General features: G+C 54.2%; 11 protein-coding genes across 11 annotated transcripts; 7 read left to right on the top strand and 4 right to left on the bottom strand.

The window, feature by feature from the left end:
- The first annotated feature begins 141 nt into the window (after nucleotides 1-141).
- On the top strand, nucleotides 142-2,181 carry EI97DRAFT_492381 (P-loop containing nucleoside triphosphate hydrolase protein). Its single transcript, XM_033802311.1, has 5 exons — nucleotides 142-544; nucleotides 603-1,085; nucleotides 1,134-1,371; nucleotides 1,424-1,624; nucleotides 1,677-2,181. Exons 1-5 carry the CDS (start codon nucleotides 315-317, stop codon nucleotides 1,953-1,955), a joined length of 1,431 nt encoding a protein of 476 aa, XP_033656209.1. The 5' UTR covers nucleotides 142-314; the 3' UTR covers nucleotides 1,956-2,181.
- A 42-nt stretch (nucleotides 2,182-2,223) lies between these two features.
- On the bottom strand, nucleotides 2,224-4,257 carry EI97DRAFT_430932 (uncharacterized protein). The gene is made up of 2 exons (XM_033797813.1): nucleotides 2,900-4,257; nucleotides 2,224-2,785 (listed from the first exon to the last, which is right to left on the bottom strand). Exons 1-2 carry the CDS (start codon nucleotides 3,894-3,896, stop codon nucleotides 2,397-2,399), a joined length of 1,386 nt encoding a protein of 461 aa, XP_033656208.1. The 5' UTR covers nucleotides 3,897-4,257; the 3' UTR covers nucleotides 2,224-2,396.
- Nucleotides 4,258-4,448: 191 nt separating this feature from the next.
- EI97DRAFT_413406 (MNN9 protein) lies at nucleotides 4,449-6,095 on the bottom strand. The gene is made up of 2 exons (XM_033796792.1): nucleotides 4,798-6,095; nucleotides 4,449-4,746 (listed from the first exon to the last, which is right to left on the bottom strand). The coding sequence occupies exons 1-2, from the start codon at nucleotides 5,881-5,883 to the stop codon at nucleotides 4,726-4,728; spliced, it is 1,107 nt and encodes a 368-aa protein (XP_033656207.1). The 5' UTR covers nucleotides 5,884-6,095; the 3' UTR covers nucleotides 4,449-4,725.
- On the top strand, nucleotides 6,026-8,102 carry EI97DRAFT_216390 (uncharacterized protein). The gene is made up of 2 exons (XM_033793823.1): nucleotides 6,026-6,358; nucleotides 6,410-8,102. Exons 1-2 carry the CDS (start codon nucleotides 6,167-6,169, stop codon nucleotides 7,949-7,951), a joined length of 1,734 nt encoding a protein of 577 aa, XP_033656206.1. The 5' UTR covers nucleotides 6,026-6,166; the 3' UTR covers nucleotides 7,952-8,102.
- EI97DRAFT_216443 (uncharacterized protein) lies at nucleotides 7,983-9,489 on the top strand. The gene has a single exon (XM_033793824.1). It carries the CDS (start codon nucleotides 8,253-8,255, stop codon nucleotides 9,444-9,446), a length of 1,194 nt encoding a protein of 397 aa, XP_033656205.1. The 5' UTR covers nucleotides 7,983-8,252; the 3' UTR covers nucleotides 9,447-9,489.
- Nucleotides 9,490-9,672: 183 nt separating this feature from the next.
- EI97DRAFT_352503 (uncharacterized protein) lies at nucleotides 9,673-10,239 on the top strand (the record flags this gene model as incomplete). Its single annotated transcript, XM_033794862.1, has 1 exon — nucleotides 9,673-10,239. A coding segment is annotated over one exon (567 nt), but the record flags the coding sequence as incomplete, so codon positions are not given.
- Nucleotides 10,240-10,918: 679 nt separating this feature from the next.
- Nucleotides 10,919-12,423, top strand: EI97DRAFT_440201 (uncharacterized protein; the record flags this gene model as incomplete). Its single annotated transcript, XM_033799607.1, has 2 exons — nucleotides 10,919-12,240; nucleotides 12,297-12,423. 2 exons carry the CDS (start codon nucleotides 10,919-10,921, stop codon nucleotides 12,421-12,423), a joined length of 1,449 nt encoding a protein of 482 aa, XP_033656203.1.
- A 281-nt stretch (nucleotides 12,424-12,704) lies between these two features.
- Nucleotides 12,705-13,855, bottom strand: EI97DRAFT_371942 (uncharacterized protein; the record flags this gene model as incomplete). Its single annotated transcript, XM_033795320.1, has 2 exons — nucleotides 12,705-13,547; nucleotides 13,652-13,855. 2 exons carry the CDS (start codon nucleotides 13,853-13,855, stop codon nucleotides 12,705-12,707), a joined length of 1,047 nt encoding a protein of 348 aa, XP_033656202.1.
- Nucleotides 13,856-14,053: 198 nt separating this feature from the next.
- EI97DRAFT_456118 (uncharacterized protein) lies at nucleotides 14,054-14,567 on the top strand (the record flags this gene model as incomplete). Its single annotated transcript, XM_033800701.1, has 3 exons — nucleotides 14,054-14,240; nucleotides 14,292-14,458; nucleotides 14,505-14,567. The coding sequence occupies 3 exons, from the start codon at nucleotides 14,054-14,056 to the stop codon at nucleotides 14,565-14,567; spliced, it is 417 nt and encodes a 138-aa protein (XP_033656201.1).
- Nucleotides 14,568-15,325: 758 nt separating this feature from the next.
- On the bottom strand, nucleotides 15,326-15,849 carry EI97DRAFT_448535 (uncharacterized protein; the record flags this gene model as incomplete). Its single annotated transcript, XM_033800168.1, has 2 exons — nucleotides 15,326-15,762; nucleotides 15,819-15,849. 2 exons carry the CDS (start codon nucleotides 15,847-15,849, stop codon nucleotides 15,326-15,328), a joined length of 468 nt encoding a protein of 155 aa, XP_033656200.1.
- Nucleotides 15,850-16,118: 269 nt separating this feature from the next.
- EI97DRAFT_413398 (glycosyl transferase) lies at nucleotides 16,119-18,575 on the top strand. The gene is made up of 5 exons (XM_033796791.1): nucleotides 16,119-16,889; nucleotides 16,944-17,342; nucleotides 17,393-17,479; nucleotides 17,533-17,938; nucleotides 17,989-18,575. Exons 1-5 carry the CDS (start codon nucleotides 16,615-16,617, stop codon nucleotides 18,328-18,330), a joined length of 1,509 nt encoding a protein of 502 aa, XP_033656199.1. The 5' UTR covers nucleotides 16,119-16,614; the 3' UTR covers nucleotides 18,331-18,575.
- The last annotated feature ends 242 nt before the right edge of the window (nucleotides 18,576-18,817 follow it).

Here is an 18,817-nt window from a genome sequence, read left to right as displayed (position 1 = left end):
GCATGTTTCCATGTCTCCCCTGCATTTCACCTCCCCGCGACTCGCACTAGTCGAAATAGGGTAGCCGCTTCAGCCACAGGAGCCACAATTGCCCCGCGCCACCGAGCTCTCACAATGTTGCCTTGATTGTCTTTCTTTCCACGCCGACAAAGCAACAAACAACCAACTGTTTGCTCAGTCGGCCGTCAACCAGCTGGAAAGCATAGCGGGTCTATTTCCAAGCACTCCCCACTATCATTTTATCTTTTTCCGCCGTCTGCGCAATCCACAAGGGATACACCATCCCACTCTCGAGAGTTCTCACCGCCGACACCATGTCTTCAACGGAGGCAACCCCGGCCGCCGCACCTCCCAAGGGGCCGGAGACTTCAAAAGCACCGGAGGAGCAGAGTCTGGCAACGGCCCAAGTCGACGGCGCTGCTCCGACACAAAATGGATCCGCATTGCAAGAGCCCGAGGCGGACGTTGAGGTGACGCTCGCGGACATGCAGCAGGATCCTAACAACCCTCTCTTCTCCGCCAAATCTTTCGAAGAGTTGAATCTGTAAGATTTGTTCGTGGCTCCCTGTGCTCGCTATGGCGTGCTGACGATATTCCAACAGGAAAGAAGAACTACTCAAAGGCATCAAGAACATGGGTTTCCGGAAACCGTCCAAGATCCAAGAGAAGGCGCTTCCTCTCCTCCTCATGAATCCCCCCACGAACATGATTGCGCAATCACAGTCAGGAACCGGCAAGACCGCAGCGTTCTCGCTCAACATCCTTTCGCGCATCGACCTGAGCATCCTGGCTCCTCAAGCTTTCGTGCTTGCACCTAGCCGCGAGCTTGCGCGACAGATTCTGGGAGTCATAACACACATGGGACAGTTCATGGAAGGCCTGGTTACCATGGCCGCCATTCCCGATACCACCAAGCGCAACCAGAAGTACGACGCACATGTGCTCGTCGGCACACCGGGCACGGCAATGGATTCGATTCGCCGCAGGGCCATTGACACCAAGCACATGAAGATTCTCGTTCTGGATGAGGCCGACAACATGCTCGACCAGCAGGGTCTCGGCGAACAATGCACCCGCGTGAAATCGTAAGCATCCACCGTGACCAAGTTCGCTACGTTTGCTGACTGTTTTAGAATGCTTCCTCGTAACATCCAGACGGTTCTCTTCTCTGCGACCTTCCCCGTCCATGTCATCGAGTATGCTCGGATGTTCGCACCGAGCGCCAACGTCTTGACTTTGAAACACGAAGAGCTTACCATTGAGGGTATCAAGCAGCTCTACATAGACATCGACAAGGATACGGACAAGTATGCGACTTTGCTCAAGTTCTACGGACTGATGGAGCAAGCTTCCTCAATCATCTTTGTGCGGGTAAGTATACTCCAGGGCGTGTGGTATATATCAAGAAGCTAAAAAGCGTCAGACTCGTCAAACTGCCGAACAACTCGAGAAGCGAATGGTCGCAGAAGGCCACAAGGTCGCCCAACTCAGCGGCGCCCTAGACGGAGCGGAGCGTGACAGGATCATCGACCAGTTCCGCAGCGGCCAAGCGAAGGTGCTCATCACCACCAACGTGCTTGCCCGCGGTATCGACGTGCAAACGGTGACCATGGTCATCAACTACGTAAGTTACTCGTCATCAATTCTAATTTCATAACCTCTTCTAACAAAATTAGGATGTCCCGACCATGGCCAACGGCCGCGATGCCGATCCCGAGACGTACCTGCACCGCATCGGGCGCACGGGTCGATTCGGGCGTGTGGGTGTGGCGCTGACGTTTGTGCACGATCAGCAGAGCTGGAAGCAGCTCAACGATATTGCGCAGTACTTCAAGACGGAGCTGGAGCCTGTGGATACGAATGACTGGGATGCGGTCGAGGAGCTGATCAAGGGCATCATTACGAGCGCGAGGGCGGGCAAGTCGACGGAGGAGATGGCGAGGATGCATCATTAATAGATGGAGGGATGGGGAGCAACTGGTTCCGTTTGGAGAGGTGAATGGTTGGAAGAAGATGTATGGCGAGGAAGTGGCGTCTGCAAAAGTGTGCATGTCCTGACTGTATTGGGTTCATATGAGGAGGTGGTTTGAGACGGCAATGCAGAACATGGCAGCGAATACATTCGAGATACCCTGGCTCATGTCGAGTGTTCTGTGACTTGTATCTCTGCAGAGCGTGCCGTTCACACTGGATTAATCAGCCCAAAGTTCGCTCTCGAAAGGGCTCAGAAAATATCGATATGCGATTCAACAACGCCATCATACTCGTTCCCCCAACTCCGACGCTGCGGTCTCCGGAGTATATATAGAAGGACTCTACAACAACACAAGCATGCAAATCTCCTAGCAGTGACGAACAATCCCCCATCCCTCCTTAATTTCCCTCTCCCATCTACTTCACCGCTCAAAAACCCCCGGCGCCACACTCAAAATCACCACCAAACTCGCCACAATCAGTCCCGCCGCCACGCCCGCCACAACCAACACGCTCCCCCTGGAGGCCGGGAACTTTCCCCGGATGACATAATGCTGGGCCTCGAAGTAGCGATGGAAGCCGATGAAGAGGATGAGGACGGCGACGGCGAGGAAGGTGGCGCCGAGGGGTTTGCCGACGTGGCGGAGGCGGGTTTGGGGGGAGGTGAGGAGGAGGTCTGGTGGGGAGGAGGGGGAAGAGGAGGGAGGGTTTTGCGAGGCGATGGTGGTGTTGAGGCGGAAGAGTTGGGTGATGGCGATGCCGATGGAGGCGAAGGAGAGAGAGGTGCGGAGCCAGGCTAGGAAAGTGCGTTCTTTGACGAGCATGGATTGTTAGCTGGTGGTGTAGGGTTGGGTTGTAGGAGAAGAAGACGGGAGAAGAAGGGTAGGGGATGGGTTGAGGTGTAGTAGGGACGCGACGGACGTACCCAGTGCCAAATGATCCCTAGCAACACTCCCCTTATTCTCCAGCTCTATACTCCCGTACTTCTCCAGCCACGCCCGCCATTTCCTCTTCTCTCGTCTCTCCGCAGCGACGGCCGCGCGTTCCGCCCCATAGGCGTCCGTCGCATCTGCCTCCCTGCGAGATTGCTGTGTGGAGTCTAGCGGACGACTCCGCCGCCGCTCCTCCTGTTCCTCGTCTGAATCGTCATATTCTTCATATTCCTCATCCCGAGTACTTCCTCTCCTCCTTCCCTCTCCTTCCTCGCGCTGGGCCTGGCCTTGTGTTCCCCCCTCACGCACCGCTATTGCCGGGGAAATGGCCTGGTAGTCCCACCCACCGTCCTTCCTGTGCTGCATTATCGGCGCAGTTTCGTCGGCGGAATCGTGCTGTGTCTCTGCTGGTAGACGAGTGGAGGCACCGTTGCGTTTGCGGTTGCTACCGTTGCGGGGAGTGGTGCTTGCGGTACTGGTGCTGCTGGTACTGGTGCTGCTACTTGCGGAGGGCTGCATGGTGGAGGCTTGGGTGGGAGAGGATTGTCGTGCTGAATTGAGGATGGGTGTGTCCTGGGATTGTTTCGGAGGGCAGCTGGAGGAGTTGGTAGTCGTGGTGGGTAGGTCTTCGATATGCGATATGAGCGGATGTTCTCGTTGGATAGCCTTATCATCTCCCTCGCTCTCACAATTCTCCTTCTTCCTTTTGTTCTTCTTCTTCGTCACGATCGTCGGAGAGGGAATCTGTGGTGAAAGCGTCGATCCCGATGTCGACATCACCATCCCTCTACCACGACCACCAGTCGAAGCATTCTGACCACGCGCATCCGATCCCGGGCCTAGAACCGCATCTGCATCTGCATCTGTGCCTCTCTCCGCTTCCGCTTGTGCTTCCGCTTCCGCGCCCGCAGGTTCGGGTCCAGGTCCAGGCCCTTGTGCATGTTCGCGGCTCACGCGCGAGTCGGGGGAATGCCAAGCTTGGCTTCCCATTCCCTCTGTAGGCGCTCCAGGCGCGCTGGAATTGAGTACGACGACTGCTGCATTATTGGAGGTTGGTTAATTGTTGTTGTTTGCGTGGAGCTGTGTGTCTGGAGAGGATGGATTGCGTAGGAGGCGTTGAATGTGTAGGCGGTTGTGGGGGATTCGTGATTTGGGTGGGGGTTGATGCGATGGACGGAAGGGTGGGGAGATTGGGTGGAACTTACGGAGGACGACGAGTATATCAGTGAGTGACGTAGGTGGAGGAGCGGTTATGAGTGCTGGAGGCTTGAAAGGTCCGCAGAGATGGCAATTCACTGGTTTGAGGGAAGATGTACTGTGTGTACCTTGGGAGACACGGTAGTTATGTTTGGTCACGAGAGCTCTCTGGTCACACATTGACTCTGTAGCTTCATCGTGAGTTACGGGCCAAGCCCTCTCCCCTCCGAGAATAGCATCGCAATGATCCGAAAGATCTCGCAATAGACGTTTTGGTTCAGTCGTTGATCTTGTGAGATATACCTGAGTTGCGACACAATCACACCCATGCACGGTTTATCTATCACGGCTTCATCAACTTTCTTCCATTGTTTCCGTACCGCAGCTCCAGCGTACATTTTCTCTATGAGCAAGACATAATGGCCCCTATGCAATATTCTAGAACCCTGCTGGCCGCCTCCCTGGCCAGTGTTCCGCATCAATCGAACCGCGAGAGAAAGGAAATGTAAACGCCTGGCCAAAACGCCCTCCAATGATCAAACATGCATATCCGCACCCAGCGGGACAGTGGTGACAACGCCAACGTGACAACGATTGAGATGAGGGAAGGTGATGTGATTGTTCACTCGTTGTAGTGGTACACCTGCGAGATAGTCAGCAATCCAGGACACGAAGCTCAGAGCTAGGCACTCACAAGGTAATTTGGGAGACCCCAACTCTCCCAGTTCAACCGACTGGCCATCTTGGCGAATCCCTCCGTCTCAATGAGGTGGTAGAACGGGAAAGCGGGAAACATGGCGCCATCCCTGTGCACCTCTGCCTTCACCAAAAAGGTTCCTCCAACACCATCCAGCTTCACCTTGGTGCCTGGATCGGCCGTGGGATCGTACATGTACACCATCAGCGTGCGGTAGGTAGGCAAATCCTTGTAACCCTCGACGAGAATGTCGTCTTTGCCCATTTTGGCCGCCAACTCTTTGGCGGTAGCGCTGTCGATCCAGTTGTTGAGATCGTACGGCCGGATGTCCATGGCCTTCTTCTCGGTGTCGTAGTAGCGCTGGAAGACGTTCGGTGCAATGATGGGCACATTGTACGCTGCCAGGTCCTGAATCAGCGAGGGGGGATACTCGACGATGTCTGCATCCAGCCACAGAATCCACGAGGTGGTGGGGCCGATGGTGGTGAAGAGAAGCGAGTTGCGCGCCTTGGCCATGGCCGCCCTTCTCACTTTCTGAATCTCCAGCTTGTGTCTTTCTTGTTCGTCCTGCGAGACCAGAGGCGACTCGGTATCCTGTCGCAAGATCGTGACACTTGCGAAGCGCTTGTTCTTGGGTCCGCTCTGTGTCTTTTTGACCTGCGCCTGCAGCTGCGCATATGCCTGATTCCCCTCCTTGGTCTTGGGGATGATGAATCCAAGGGAGATGAGCTCGTGCGGGTAGCTGAGCTTGAGCAGGCTGTCCCAGTACTCTTGGTAAAAGCGTGCCAACGGGGTGAGAATCAGAACCGTCTCTCGGTTCTCGATGGGTGTCCGTGACGTCGTCAACTTGTTCATATGGTAGTGTACAACCGGTGGAGGACCTGCTGCTTCGTTCGACTTCGATTTGCGGAACGGGAGGGAGGGTGGTGATAGCACATTGGAGGCGGTGCCGCCCGTCTTCCCCTGGGCGGGACTGACGCTACTCTCGCCATTTGAGAAGAAGAATATGATGAAGCCGATACACAGGATCGCGGCGAGGAGAAGGGTGATGGGGTTCTGGCGACGTAACGAGCGTGGGGGCATTGTGAGGAGAGGTACGGGCGAACCGGGGGTCGCCAATAGACGGGAGGGCTATGTGTCGTGCATGAGAAGGTAGTGGATGGGGAGGGGGTGCCAGTATGTCTATCCGCACGCCTCGATCGGTAATCCTCGAGGTCAGCGCCGGGCGCGAATCTGGGGGAAGAGAGGAGAGGAGAGCTGGTCTGGAAAGTCAGAATAGGAGAAATTGCCAGATGGTTGCGCTTCCGAGATAGCCCTGGAGCAATCCATACGTGTGGAATTAGTAGGGCTTAGTCATCATCCCGAGATGGATGATCTTCCCCATTATGGCAGCTTCAAAACCGTGCAACCGCAAGGGGACGGCAGCGATGGGCGTGTCCAATCGAACCTTGCTATGATACTGCGAGCATCGCGCCCATGGCTTCTCCGCAGGGAGAGAATTGGCATCCGGCGATTTCGAAACAGTGCCGTACTTATCCCCAATTCTATTCAGCAAACCGTGGGTACCAATTCAGTGGATTTATTGTAGTCAGCCAGCTAACCTTCGCAGCGTCCATCCGACCTCATAAACTTGATCAAGCCTGTACACCGCGAATATCTCGATAAAGAGCGCACCATTGTCTTTTTTCTCACCCCTGTGTTTGCATCATGGCTACAGGACCACCAGTCATTTCTACGACCGGCCGTTGAAAGAGCCTTCGAGCATATTTTCCAGGACACATCCTCTTCCCAAGACACAGTTGTCAGCTCTCTAGCCGCTGTCGTGGACAAGCTTCCAATTCCAATTTGCCGTCTAAGTCAACGAGCACACGACGTGCATCAGACCAGGAAAGATGGGCTCGAAGAAGGCGCTTCAGTCGCGATTTCCCCATGGGATTACGTCGGATATGATGGCGTAGCATACGCCACGGTGCAGTCTGGATATATCCAAACCCAAGCCCGGATCGATGGCAAAGCTCTCGGCTCAGTCGGCTTTGCGGCAGCTTCCTGTACAGGTCATCTTCCTCTAGCCAACACCATCTTCCATACCGGTTCTCCGACGACCCTGGTTTGGACGGAATGGATGAAGAGGGATGACACCCAGGATCTTCATCTCATTTCCAAGAAGGACCTTACCAGAGCGGTCCTCAAGACAGGTCGGACCGACGTTGATAGGACGCAGCCTCCGGTCTCGTCTGTCCCGCTGATTCCCTTGACGCCTCCGCGCTTTGTTGAGGCAAGCATGGGTAACATCGTCCGTCGTATCCGAACTGAGGAAGGAAAGAGTATGACCGCGTCCGAAGAGTTGGAATCGGTAGTACCGCGATACTTCAAGGCGAGGAACGAAGCGCCTCGACCCATGTCTGTGTGGGCCTTGGTTATTCCAGAAGATCGGATCCAGATCATTGAAAAACATGCCTCTCGTTGGCTGGATCGATTTAGAGGGCACACCCCCTATGAATCCGTCTGGAGGTCCAGGTTCCCTGAACCGTACGATATATCAATTGGGCAAGATAGTCCGCTATTCTATGGCGCTCATCTTCGTAAGGTACTTAGCGGTGGCGGTGGATGGGGCAAGAAGGCCGGCCTACTTTCATTGGACCCTTCTCCCGCTGCCGAGGATGTTGCTCCATTCCCTGGACAGGACAACGCCGCCGATATTGAAGAGGTGCCGGATCTGTCGACGGCCCTTGGAAATGTGGTAAAACCAGGGGACTCAATTCAGTTTTTTACGACGCCGACGGCACAAGCGTTCGACGGGTGCGATGCAGAACCTAATTTGCGGTCTGCGATAAGTGCGTTCATGAACATGGGCGAGAACCCTGACACATGGGCGTTCGGCACCATACCCAGCACGGTGGACGCCGACGAGGCTGGTTCATGGCAGCATAAACCTGCCGAGGAAAGGACAGTCTACGAGTTTTCCAACTTCTTCGGGGCGCTCACAGAAGGTGGCATGACAGTCAGCTATTCTGATGAGCAGGCTCAAGGCACTGCTCAAGTGACAAAGATCGATGTACCGTACTCAAGAATCTCCGTGTCGGAGGTTCATCAACCGATCGACAATGAGTCGCCAATTCGGGACGATGTACGTAGTCCTGAGCACAGATAGATATAATATTGTTCTCTAATGTCTCAATCGACAGGTATTTTGTCATTCGAAAGTTCTGACAAGTGAAAAACCCCCCAGGATAAGATTTTACATCAACGAAAAGCTTAAGCCAACCGAAGAAGGCCCCAGGATAAGATTTTACATCAACGAAAAGCTTAAGCCAACTGAAGAAGGCCCCACTGTTGAAACTCGAACAAAACCCTTGGTCCGGAGACTGCTGCTCACCAACCCTTGGGAGCGGGAGAAACCTAACCGCGACGGTAAACTGAACGGAAAGTCGACTCAAACCGAGAAGAATTTGATGCACAAAACGCTGGGTACGGGGTTCGTACGACGGGTCATGTATGATACTCACGACGAGATGACCAGTACGCTGAGTACGGAGCTGGTTCGATGGGTCCCATCTGATACTCACGAAGAGATGGAACAGCGGCGACGGTTTGAGAAGGCCCCAGAAGTTCGGATTGTAAAATATGTGGAAAGCCATATCTCGGACATCACGCTTTTGGAGCGGCGGGTTCGTGGGATTCAAAACGTGATATCCCGGCAGGTGGAACAGCTGGAACAGCTGGAACAGCTGGCGCGCATCCGTGTGAAGCATATGTTCAACCGTGCGGCGCATCTCATTAGGCGGACTGATGAATTGCTATCCGAGGCGACATTGGCTGCATCACAGTATCGCCGAGCATGGATCAAGCGGCTTATAAGCTCCACGAAGCACGTGCAGAGACGAAGCGAAGCTGAGACATACGAGCTTCAAGCGGAATTACTCAAGATCTTTATTTCAATATCCGCTCTGTCTCCCGAAATCCTCAATACTGAGATCGACAGCATCTCCAGGCGCATCTACCAAGCCCAGGACGATGTCAACGCCGTGCTCAGCGGCATCAACTTCCGCGCCAAACTCGCCGCCGCAACGAACAACTCGGCCATCGATGTGTATTTCCTTCACACGATTCTGCGCAAGCGCCTGAACGATTCGGCCCGCCGTAGGTTGACCGTGAGGGGCAATCGAAGGACGATACTCAACAAATTGAACGAACTGGCCCGTCGAAGGATGATGCTCAACAAATTGGACGAACTGGGCCAGTTCAACAACAATTTGTTTGTCTACTTCAAGGCGCCGACACCTAGCTTTATCAAGGACAAGCTGGAAAAGTTACAGGTACGGCTCACGGCTAAAGAGGCAGATAGACAGCTGCGCGGGATGGGTGGGGAGATTCGGAGCGTGGATGAATTGCTACAGGACGAGGGCCCGCCGATATACTGGGATGGGCGTAGGATACGGAGAGTTGGATATATGCCTGACCGTAGGATTATCTATTACCGCTCCACGCCGCCGGCCATGGACACGCAAATGGGTGCGGAGCTTGAGCGAGGACGAGGGCAGTTGGGGAAGATTGGAGGAGAAAAGCAGAGGAAGAGGAGTGTGAGGATGAGGAAGAGGGAGGCGAAGAAGGAGTTATGGGAAGAGATTAGTAGCTGGTTGTCTTGAGATGGACGCTCTATACCCAATAGACTGTACTATTAGATCTAAACTCATACTATTTAGAATAACCTTTGCCATTGATGATGTGCCGTCCATTTAATGATGGTGATGTCTCCTCCCAAGGCAACTCTAACCGACCCACGCTAAACCCTGCCCCGACATCATCGATCATCGATCAACTTCCCCAGATGCAACAATCCTCACATCGCCAAAAACACCACTCACAATGTCAACGCCTCAACCCACCCTAACTCCCGAGCAACGCCTTGCCCTCGAGAAACAACAATCCTTCGAGAGATTGGGCCGCGCCGGGGCCATCGCCGGCGTCATCCTCTGTCCTACCATCGCCCTCCTCCCACCGCGGAAACTCGATCTCTACACCTTCTCGCTCGGAATCGGAACCTATCTGTCCGCAGACTACTTATTGACATCGTACACGGGTCGCGGCATCGTGCACCGCATAACGCCGAAATGGATGTACGGGTCTAGTTCCCCTTCGCCGGGATTCCTTTCCAACCTGCCGACTGAGAAGGCAGTGGAGATGCAGCAGCGGCTGGAAAAGGAGCGGCGGTTGAAGGAGGCGCAGGAGGCGATTAGGGAGGGGAGGGAGTTCCCTGCTGAGCAGAAGAAGCCGAGGGGTGTATTGCAGCGGTTTTGGATGGGGGATGAGGAGGAGGGGTGGCAGGAGAGGAGGTTGGAGGCGGAGAGCAAGGCGTTGGCCGAGGGGAAGGGGATCTCGGAATTGATTTTGGATCAGGTGTGGGATGTGTGGAATTGGGATAAGAAGAAGGGGGAGGGTGAGGGTGGGAGCGAGAAGAAGGATGAACCGAAGAAGTCATGAGGGTATGGGGAGATTGCTGCTTTCGACGCTGTATAACATGTTCAAATGTAACATATGGGATATATCAAGAGATGGATGGCTAAAAAGTGGTTTGGAGGCTTGCATTTACGGGGCGTAAGGGAAAGGAATTGGTGGGATTATGTCGGATGGGCGAACCACACTGCACTTCAAACAGTGCTTCCTTCTCACAACTGGAGGCGCATCTTCCTGGTCGGTATTGCGTACCTTTTCGAAATCTCAGAGCGAGCTGATCATCCACCAACGTACACAATCAATTGATCGTATTTCTGCCAACCACATACTTCCCACGGAATATATTTGCCACCATCTCAGCCGGAGCTGACATTTTCTCCATCTCCTGGCCTCTACCTGATCCGTGTCCATCACCATTGGTCGTGTCACCGCACCGACATGCAGGTACCCGTTTCGCATCTCCCAGTTCCAGCGCCACCGGCCAACACAACAAACTGCCTGCCCTAACTGTCTCAGCCCAGACATCCAGGAAAGAAAAAGAAACGACTATATCAGGGAATCTCGCCTCGTACAATCTACGCCTCTGGTGTAACAGTCATTGCACCCCTGTTGCTGTCGATCGATCGATCCATCACCGATCGAAGAAGGAGAGGGGTGGTGTGATATGGGTATGTCTCAGCATCCGACGGATCGTCCTCACGACGGACACAATGACCCCTTTTCGACGGCTTTCAATCCAAACACGCCTTCGTCTCTGGAGCAGCTGGACTCCAGCCGTACAGACTACTTTTTCGGACACTGCGACGGAAACTACTATCTCACGCCCTCTCAAACACCTTCAAGCAACAACGATCTCGTCCCAGACTTTGACTTCAGCACTACTCTCTTCCCAGAGACTACCTCCTACAGCAACGCCTCCAGCGCTTGCCAAACCCCTGAATACACCGGCTTCAACAACCACAGCGAGTTCCACTCTTCCCTCCAAGCCTCCACATATCCCTCCACTCCTGCACCAGGGACACCGCACCCTTACCCGATCCAAGACCGTCACCACGTCGACTTCTCAAGCTTCGGCACGGTCTCGACTCAACGACCGCAACTTTTCCGCTCCGCGACGAATAACACTCACCTCCATCCACCCACCGCAGCAGGATACCACCATCTCAGCCGCACCAACCAACCGCTCCACCGACGCTCCCTAAGTCAAAGCGACGCAGACCGCATCGCAGCCTTATACAGCCATGCTCATCCTCTCCCCCATCCCTCCCGACGAGCCATCTCCACCGATCCCGACGACAACGCTCCCCTAAACAGCAAAAAGCCGGGATGCACCAAGCACAACAACAAAACCGACAACAGCAACCCTTCACGCCCGGGACCTTACACCAAACCCTCCAGCCACGGCCAGCACAAGAAACGCAGGAGTCATCCGCCGACCAGCACGCCCCTGGGGATGGGCATGCGTCTGTCGGGCTCGTGTGCGTCCACCGGCTCGGGAGCGAGGGGTCCCGCGTTGGTGAGGGAGTTGAATCCGCCTGGGAGGTTGAGGAGTATGTATACGTGTATTGGGACGCCGTTGAATCTTGAGGACGACGCTCTCGATGAGGATACGTCGGCGGTAAGGGTGGATGCGGGTGCGGAAATAGAACGAGATACTCGCGTGCAGCTCACCGGGCCGAGGATGCGGCATATGTCGCATGCAGAGCAGCTTCGGACGAGCGCAAAGGTGATTGAGATTGGGGCTATGGCTGTTTTGAATGCTGCGTCTGGGGGGAAAGGGGGACAGCAGGGGATGGTGGGGGAGGAGGCGGAGGTGCAGAGTAATGATGAGGTACTCCGGTTGGTGGATAAGATGGAGAGTCATCTCAAGTTGCAGGATGTGGGGGATAGGGATAAGGGGTTGAGGGGGTGCGAGATGATAAGGGAAGCGTTGGGGGAGGGTGGTGGGCTGGATGAGGGTGGGGGGAAGATGGAGGTTGGGGAGAGGTGAGTGGTACTTTTGTTAGAAGAGCGGATTGACTACGAGACTGACGGGGGAGTAGCACTCTGAAGGATTCATCGATGAGTACGCAGACGGACCTTCAATTGGATACTGGGGACGCCGACCTCCTCGCCCTGCTGCAGAACGATTTGGAGGCGAATGGTTTTACGACGGCGATTAGTAACTGAGGACCGATGGGGTAATGGTATGCAAGACGCATCTACGGCCGGGAGGTTCAAACTGCGCTTCTCAGATTGCATAGCGCTGGCGTTAGGTTTTTTGGCATCACTACACTTGGCATCTCCTTTTAAGGGTACAAATGGGGATTCTCAATGTTTGACTTTCTAGCATAGCGTTCGGAGATGGTGGCTTCGCAGCGGATTATAGAACATACTTATCGTTTGTCAGGATCATTAAATATCACATTTCACTTCAACATCAGAAAGAATAACCATACAACCTCCTCCACCTAATCACTCTTCCCAACACCCACCACCCTCCCCCTCCCCAACAACCCCAACTCCTCGGGCGTCTTAAACCTCCCCTTCCCCTTCCCCCTCGTCCTCTCCCTCCACCCACTCTCCACATCCGCGGCCCTCCCCCTCCCCCTCCTCTTCCTCCCCTCCCTCACCTTCCCATTCTGCGCCCTCTCATAGTCATCCGAGCACACCTCGCACCCAAACATACACGCCACGCACACGACCACGAAAACCGCCATAACCCCCAAAACAAACACCACCAACCCCCACACGCCCGAATCGAGATAACCCACCAACCAGTCCCCAAACGACGACGCAAAATGCGCCGCCGTGCCTTTCCTCCCAAAGGAATCCCAATCCGAATACACCATCGTCCGCCGCTGCTGCGCCGCCGCAGTTTTCGCAGCCTCGGTCCGGGGTACCAGCTCCGCTCGGACGATTTCATAAGCGTCGTCGGGATCGGCGGCAGAGAGCAGTGGTTTCCTGAGTAGGACGATTTGCAGCATTTGCTGCGATGAGGCTTGGAGTTTGAATCTTACGGGCGCCTCTGGTGGGACGTCGGATAGGATTTCCAGGACGTCGAATTGGAATAAGAGAGCTGGTTTGCCGGGGATGTGGCGGATGGAGTAGGCGTAGGAGAGGCCGAAGGAGGCGCTGCCGGAGGTGTCGAGTTGGTTTGAGGAGATGAGGGAGGTGAGGTCGGCCTGGGAGATGTCGTGGTAGACCTGGGGGGCGTGGATGAGGGGGAGTTTGGTGGTGGAGGCGGGAGGTGGGAGGGGAGATTGGTTGATGGAGAGGGTGGGGGTGGTGTAGGGGAGGCTGATGTTGAGGAGCTGGGGATATGTTAGGTTCATATATAATCTGAATAGGGTAATAGAGTGTAACCGTCTATATGAGGTGGATTTGGACAGGGCAAGTACTGGAAGGTTTCACGTACGAGAGAATTGGCAGCAGTTTTTTTAGACCATCGTTGGTCCTCCCCTTTGGATGTATCCTGATACAAGAACGGGCAGCTGACACAAGGTAGTTTTGCAATGAGGTTGTAACCATCTTCGACCCATGTTATCATTGGTGCCACCCTCGCAACGGACGGACTACATAATGACAGTGCTGTTGAAAGAAAAACAGTACGCCAAAGCATCGTATTTGAGACTGCCCAGGGTTTGATATCTCCTTGCGCTCTCGGGCAGAACGTAGTGAGATGATGCGGTGATGCCAGATGGCTTTGGCTAAGGCTTGGCGAAATTATGCAGTCACGTGATCACGTGTTTGAGTGATATACTACCCGCGTAGCAACGTCAAACAGTTGGCAACCACCTCCTCCACTACCTCCTTCACCATGGCGGTCCCTCTCAGCAGAAGGCGAGACGCCACTACGCTGCGCCAGGTTCCCAAGACTGACCTGCTTTTCAGTATCCTTTCCGGTGGCATCGTCCAGCTCTCGGTTGGAGAGGATGAGACGCCGTTCGACGCTCATATTGAGCTACTGTGCGCCCACTCTCCGTTCTTCGATAACGCCCTGAAAGGTGACTCGTTCCGGCAGAGCCTTTGAACTGGGTTACTGACCGACACAACAGGTCGATTTCAAGAAGCCGAGACGAAGATTATCGCCCTCCCCGAGGACGACCCGGACTCATTCAGTGATCTTCTCTCGTATGTATATACGAAACGCATCTCGGTCGATGAGAAAGCGACGACTTGGATGGATCTCTGCAAGCTGTGGGTTATGGCGGACAAGTACCAGGTAGCACCCCCAAAGCGGTATCCTATTCCCCATTCTCATAACGTAGATACCGGCATTGCAGAATGCAGTCATGGCCAAAATGTCGAAGAAATGGAAGGAGAAGGTGTAACGTCCATCCCCATACGATCGCCTATGTCTACGAGCACACCTTGCCGGGAAGCAAGCTGCGCAGGTTCATCCGGGATATCTGCATATTCGGAATGGAGCTGGACAAATTCGAGAAGAACAGAAGCGAATTCCCGAGGGAGTTTCTTGAAGATTTTGCCCTACAGCAGATGCAGAGGGTGGCCGGGCGCATGCCGATACTCCCACTGATGGATCATCCCTCCAGCTACTTTGAAGACAAAATCCAGAATGGATCCGACAAACGACATGATGGCGCTCCTAATTCTCAAGCTGGCCGCAAGCCCTCTGACTTTGGCAAGGTCGAGCCGACGACGACACCGGAAGCTCCAGGCGCACAAGATCCGGATCCGGAAGGTTGGTCTACAGAGGTCGCGATTCGTCATCGTCCGCAATAGAGGAGTAGTGGGAATGTGAGCACTTCAATGCTGTTTGCTTGACGTGGGGAGCGGGTTGCAACGGAGAGGATGCGGGCTGACCCCTTCGACATGACTGGCTTTACTCAACGGAGATGGGACAGAGACCAGCTCGAACTTATCGTTTAGGTGGAGCGACCCACACTTGACGTTCGGTATTGGTGTTGTCGAGAGCGGGAGCTTCAAGAGATCTGGACGGCCACGACCGACTTTGCATAGGATAGTGTGGATGAACTGGGAGCTAGGTCACGCGTGGCGTCCGCACTATGCGTGTATCTTAGTCCTTTGGTAATGGAAGATCGCGCGTGAGCATGGCTGCGCTTTAATATCATCCACCGTCTTCCTGGTCACCGAAGGACAACTTGACAGGTTTGGCCTTCTTCTTGGCTTTCTTGACTACCTTCGCCTCATCCTTTCCTGCGTCGTCATCCTCTTCATCGCCACCAATGACTTTAGCAGCCTTCCTCTTTTTGGAACCCTTGCCGACTTCGGCAATTTTCTCCTTTGGTTGAGAGGGTGCATCCTTGTGCTCGATGGTAGTTGGAGCAGAGTCCTCGGCCGCGTCCGCGTCTTTGCCAGCAACGAGTGCCTCGTACTCGGCCTTGGTGAGCGACTGATTGGTACCTTCAAGGACGTACGTTGGCGCGTCGTCTTCGTCATCTCGAACCAGTTTCTTGTTGCGGGGAATTGAAGGCTCCGGTCGTGCTGAACCATCCCCGGCAATCTGGCCTCGGAGACGCTGAAGGAAGGCAGGCTGCGCCGCATCTGCATATATGTTACTAACACCCCTATGGCCGCAAGGTCGATGATGAAGTACTTACCGTAAGTGAGGTCCTTCGCTTTGAAGCCCATTCTGTACGTTTGTGGGACACGATATCCCTTTAGACAAGCTGCAGGGAGATGCCAAAGAAGCCCGCGGGTCAGGGAACACAGCTTATTTCTGTTCTGAGATGGCGAAGCTGTGTCTCGCGGTCGGTTCCCGTGTCGTCGCAACAATTCATGAGTGATGAGATAAAGTTCGGCTAGGGCGCGGGTGGCGCTCAGATCTCGCGTTCCGTCAAATCTCTTGGCAGTGCATCCATGACAGGGGATTTTGCGAGCGTCGCAATCAACGTCGTCTCCGCCAGAGTTTCGGCCCGTCACAGTGTCTGCTGTGCTACGTATCATTCACTGCGCGCAGGTTCGTCAGACCTGTTCACATTTCACCGATTTACACCTACGAGAGCGTCACCAGCCTGGATGGCACGCGTGTGCCCACCCCCCTCCAACCCCTTGGCCTTGATCTACGCCAATCTTCGAGACTGAGAACCCTACGAAGAAACCTCGTGCTCCTTCGACGTGTCCAGCCAATCTTCCATACCTGTTAACTAGTCACCCAACAGTTCGGAGGATTCTTGGGGTATACTTGGGGCTGCCGAGGTCCCTCCACCCTCTCCACCCTCTCCCTCCGTCGGTCGTTACCTCGTTCGTGTCCCTAACTCGACCACGCCCCTTCGTATGCTCGAGACCAGTCAACACGAGCAGATTCGGCATTCTATAGGCCTGGGCGGAGGATCCTTATCGCACATTGATTGTTAGAGGGGAAGGACTTCGCACCTGTGTGCGGCGAGCTGGAGAATGAGCTTCCTAGACAGCGTTTATGGAAAGCTACCTTCCTCGCAAGGGACTCTGGGCAGACTCGACAATGTCTCCCGCCGTGTCGAGGAGAGATATCCCCGGTTCTCAGTCTTCCGTCGGAGAGTACGATTGAAGGGAAACTCGGCTGTCTCAATACCGCTGGGCATTGTTCTCATATTCCCTACCATTGTGATAATAATAATATTAATCCTTGTCCTGCGGAATCGAGACTCCGGCGGGATGATGATGCCTTCCGGCACGCCACCTCAAGTACGGTATGGATGGCTCTTCTTCCTTCACGATATGGGTGCAATGCTGACTATAGTTAGGAAAATAAGCGAAAAGCACGACAAAGTCTTTGTAACGGGCTGCCTGGAACCCCAAGTCAACGGACCGAGAGCAAATGCCGCATTCGTCGTACTTGCCAGAAACAAGGAGCTGGACGGCGTTGTACAGTCGATGAAGTCGATAGAAAGGCATTTCAACCGCTGGTTCCACTACCCCTATGTCTTCCTGAACGACGGAGAGTTCAATGAGACGTTCAAGGAGACGGTGTTGAAGCACGCGAGTGCGCCAGTAGAATGGGGGAAGATTTCACCGGAGATGTGGGGATTCCCGGATTGGGTTGATCCAGCCGTGGCGAAGGAGGGGATTGCAAAACAGGGCGATGCGGCGATCATGTATGGTGGTATGGAGAGCTACCATCACATGTGTCGGTTCTACTCTGGGTCAGTTGACGTCGAGGATGGCTGTATACAGATTGCTAACGCTGATGAAGCATGTTTTACAAGCACGAGCTTCTCCAAAAGTACGAGTGGTATTGGAGACTGGAGCCAGAGATCAAGTATTTCTGTGACATTACATAGTAGGTCGCCGCATTGACTACAGGGTAAGCTTATCTGACGGACCACACAATAGCGATCCATTCATACACATGATTCGAGAGAAGAAGACGTACGGTTTTGTCATTGCCGTGAAAGAACTGAAAGAGACAGTTCCCAACATTTTCCGTTATGCATCCGCTTACATGAGGGTAAACAATCTAACATCCAAGGGACTCTGGGAAATGTTCGTCGAGAAACCTGAGAAGCCGGAAGACGCGGCCAAGGACAAGAAGAAGAAGAAGAAACCACCGCCGCAAGGAATACTCAACTCGGAATCTGGACTGCCCGAGATTGACCCGGAAGCAATGGAAGGTGAGAAATACAACATGTGCCACTTCTGGAGCAATTTCGAGATTGCTAGTCTGGAATGGCTGCGCAGCAAAGAGTACAACGACTTTTTTGAGATGATGGATCGCAGCGGGGGATTCTGGATGGAACGAGTACGTATACACCTCTCTCTAAGGGAAATGAGTCGACTGACAAGTCAAAGTGGGGAGATGCACCGATCCATTCGCTTGCTGCAGGGGCGCTCCTGAGCCCTAAGGATATCCATTACTTCCGCGACTTTGGCTATCGGCACACGACTATCCAGCATTGTCCAGCCAACGCTCCGAATCGACAGCTTCCAAGAATACCGTTCCTGGAGATGACGACAGAGGACGAGAAGAAGCGGAAGGAAGAGGACGAGTACTGGGCTACTCCAGATCCGCCTAGGGAGAACGGCGTTGGTTGTCGATGCAGGTGCGATACGGACGTCGTTGAAGTCGAAGGCAAGGAGGGAAGCTGTCTGCCCGAATGGGTGGAGGTTGCAGGAGGTTGGGCGTCACCCTGAAGGCCTCAGCAGCCGACCAGGCGTTCGGAAACATTCCTTAGTGCATCCCGTCGCTTCATGATGGCGCTGGGGAGTTTTCAGCTGTGCATATCATGTCATGACTCTTTTATGGGACTGTGCTTGGGGAGCTTGCACTGTAGAGGCGTTCTGCGAATATGACATGTAGACTACGCTTTTTGTTAGGAGCCATGAATAGTCAGCAATGCCCTTCACGCTTTGGCGAGGGTCCATCTCAGTCAAATCACGGTCCAAGGGGATTGGTGCGATCTAGGTGGCAACGGTGACCTTCTGCAGTCTCGACTTGAAAGAAACAGCACCAAGCTTATACACATACCTAGGTATAGTTCCAAGGTTCTGCGCATGTGTAAGAAATGATGCACGTGAGATGGAGCTGGGACCAATGGTGGGGTACAAGCTCTCAGACGCGGCTGCGTCACCCCTCCCAAACCACTTGCCCTCCTTCAAGTCCCGTCACACAACTGTTGTC

The sequence above is a fragment of the Westerdykella ornata genome (assembly GCF_010094085.1).
Source record: "Westerdykella ornata strain CBS 379.55 unplaced genomic scaffold EI97scaffold_4, whole genome shotgun sequence".
Taxonomy (NCBI): domain Eukaryota; kingdom Fungi; phylum Ascomycota; class Dothideomycetes; order Pleosporales; family Sporormiaceae; genus Westerdykella; species Westerdykella ornata.
This window is presented reverse-complemented; position numbering and strand designations above follow the sequence as displayed.

Excerpts from the sequence above, each read along its gene's own strand:
- EI97DRAFT_216390 (XM_033793823.1), top strand. The coding sequence starts at position 6,167 with ATGGATGATCTTCCCCATTATGGCAGCTTCAAAACCGTGCAACCGCAA. Across the intron at positions 6,359-6,409 it reads CCAATTCTATTCAGCAAACC|CGTCCATCCGACCTCATAAA; the intron begins GTGGGTACCAAT and ends TAACCTTCGCAG.
- EI97DRAFT_413398 (XM_033796791.1), top strand. The coding sequence starts at position 16,615 with ATGAGCTTCCTAGACAGCGTTTATGGAAAGCTACCTTCCTCGCAAGGG. Across the intron at positions 16,890-16,943 it reads GGCACGCCACCTCAAGTACG|GAAAATAAGCGAAAAGCACG; the intron begins GTATGGATGGCT and ends GACTATAGTTAG. Across the intron at positions 17,480-17,532 it reads TATTTCTGTGACATTACATA|CGATCCATTCATACACATGA; the intron begins GTAGGTCGCCGC and ends ACCACACAATAG.
- EI97DRAFT_216443 (XM_033793824.1), top strand. The coding sequence starts at position 8,253 with ATGCACAAAACGCTGGGTACGGGGTTCGTACGACGGGTCATGTATGAT.
- EI97DRAFT_413406 (XM_033796792.1), bottom strand. The coding sequence starts at position 5,883 with ATGCCCCCACGCTCGTTACGTCGCCAGAACCCCATCACCCTTCTCCTC. Across the intron at positions 4,747-4,797 it reads GGGGTCTCCCAAATTACCTT|GTGTACCACTACAACGAGTG; the intron begins GTGAGTGCCTAG and ends ACTATCTCGCAG.
- EI97DRAFT_430932 (XM_033797813.1), bottom strand. The coding sequence starts at position 3,896 with ATGGGAAGCCAAGCTTGGCATTCCCCCGACTCGCGCGTGAGCCGCGAA. Across the intron at positions 2,786-2,899 it reads TAGGGATCATTTGGCACTGG|AACGCACTTTCCTAGCCTGG; the intron begins GTACGTCCGTCG and ends TGCTCGTCAAAG.
- EI97DRAFT_492381 (XM_033802311.1), top strand. The coding sequence starts at position 315 with ATGTCTTCAACGGAGGCAACCCCGGCCGCCGCACCTCCCAAGGGGCCG. Across the intron at positions 545-602 it reads TCTTTCGAAGAGTTGAATCT|GAAAGAAGAACTACTCAAAG; the intron begins GTAAGATTTGTT and ends ATATTCCAACAG. Across the intron at positions 1,086-1,133 it reads CAATGCACCCGCGTGAAATC|AATGCTTCCTCGTAACATCC; the intron begins GTAAGCATCCAC and ends TGACTGTTTTAG.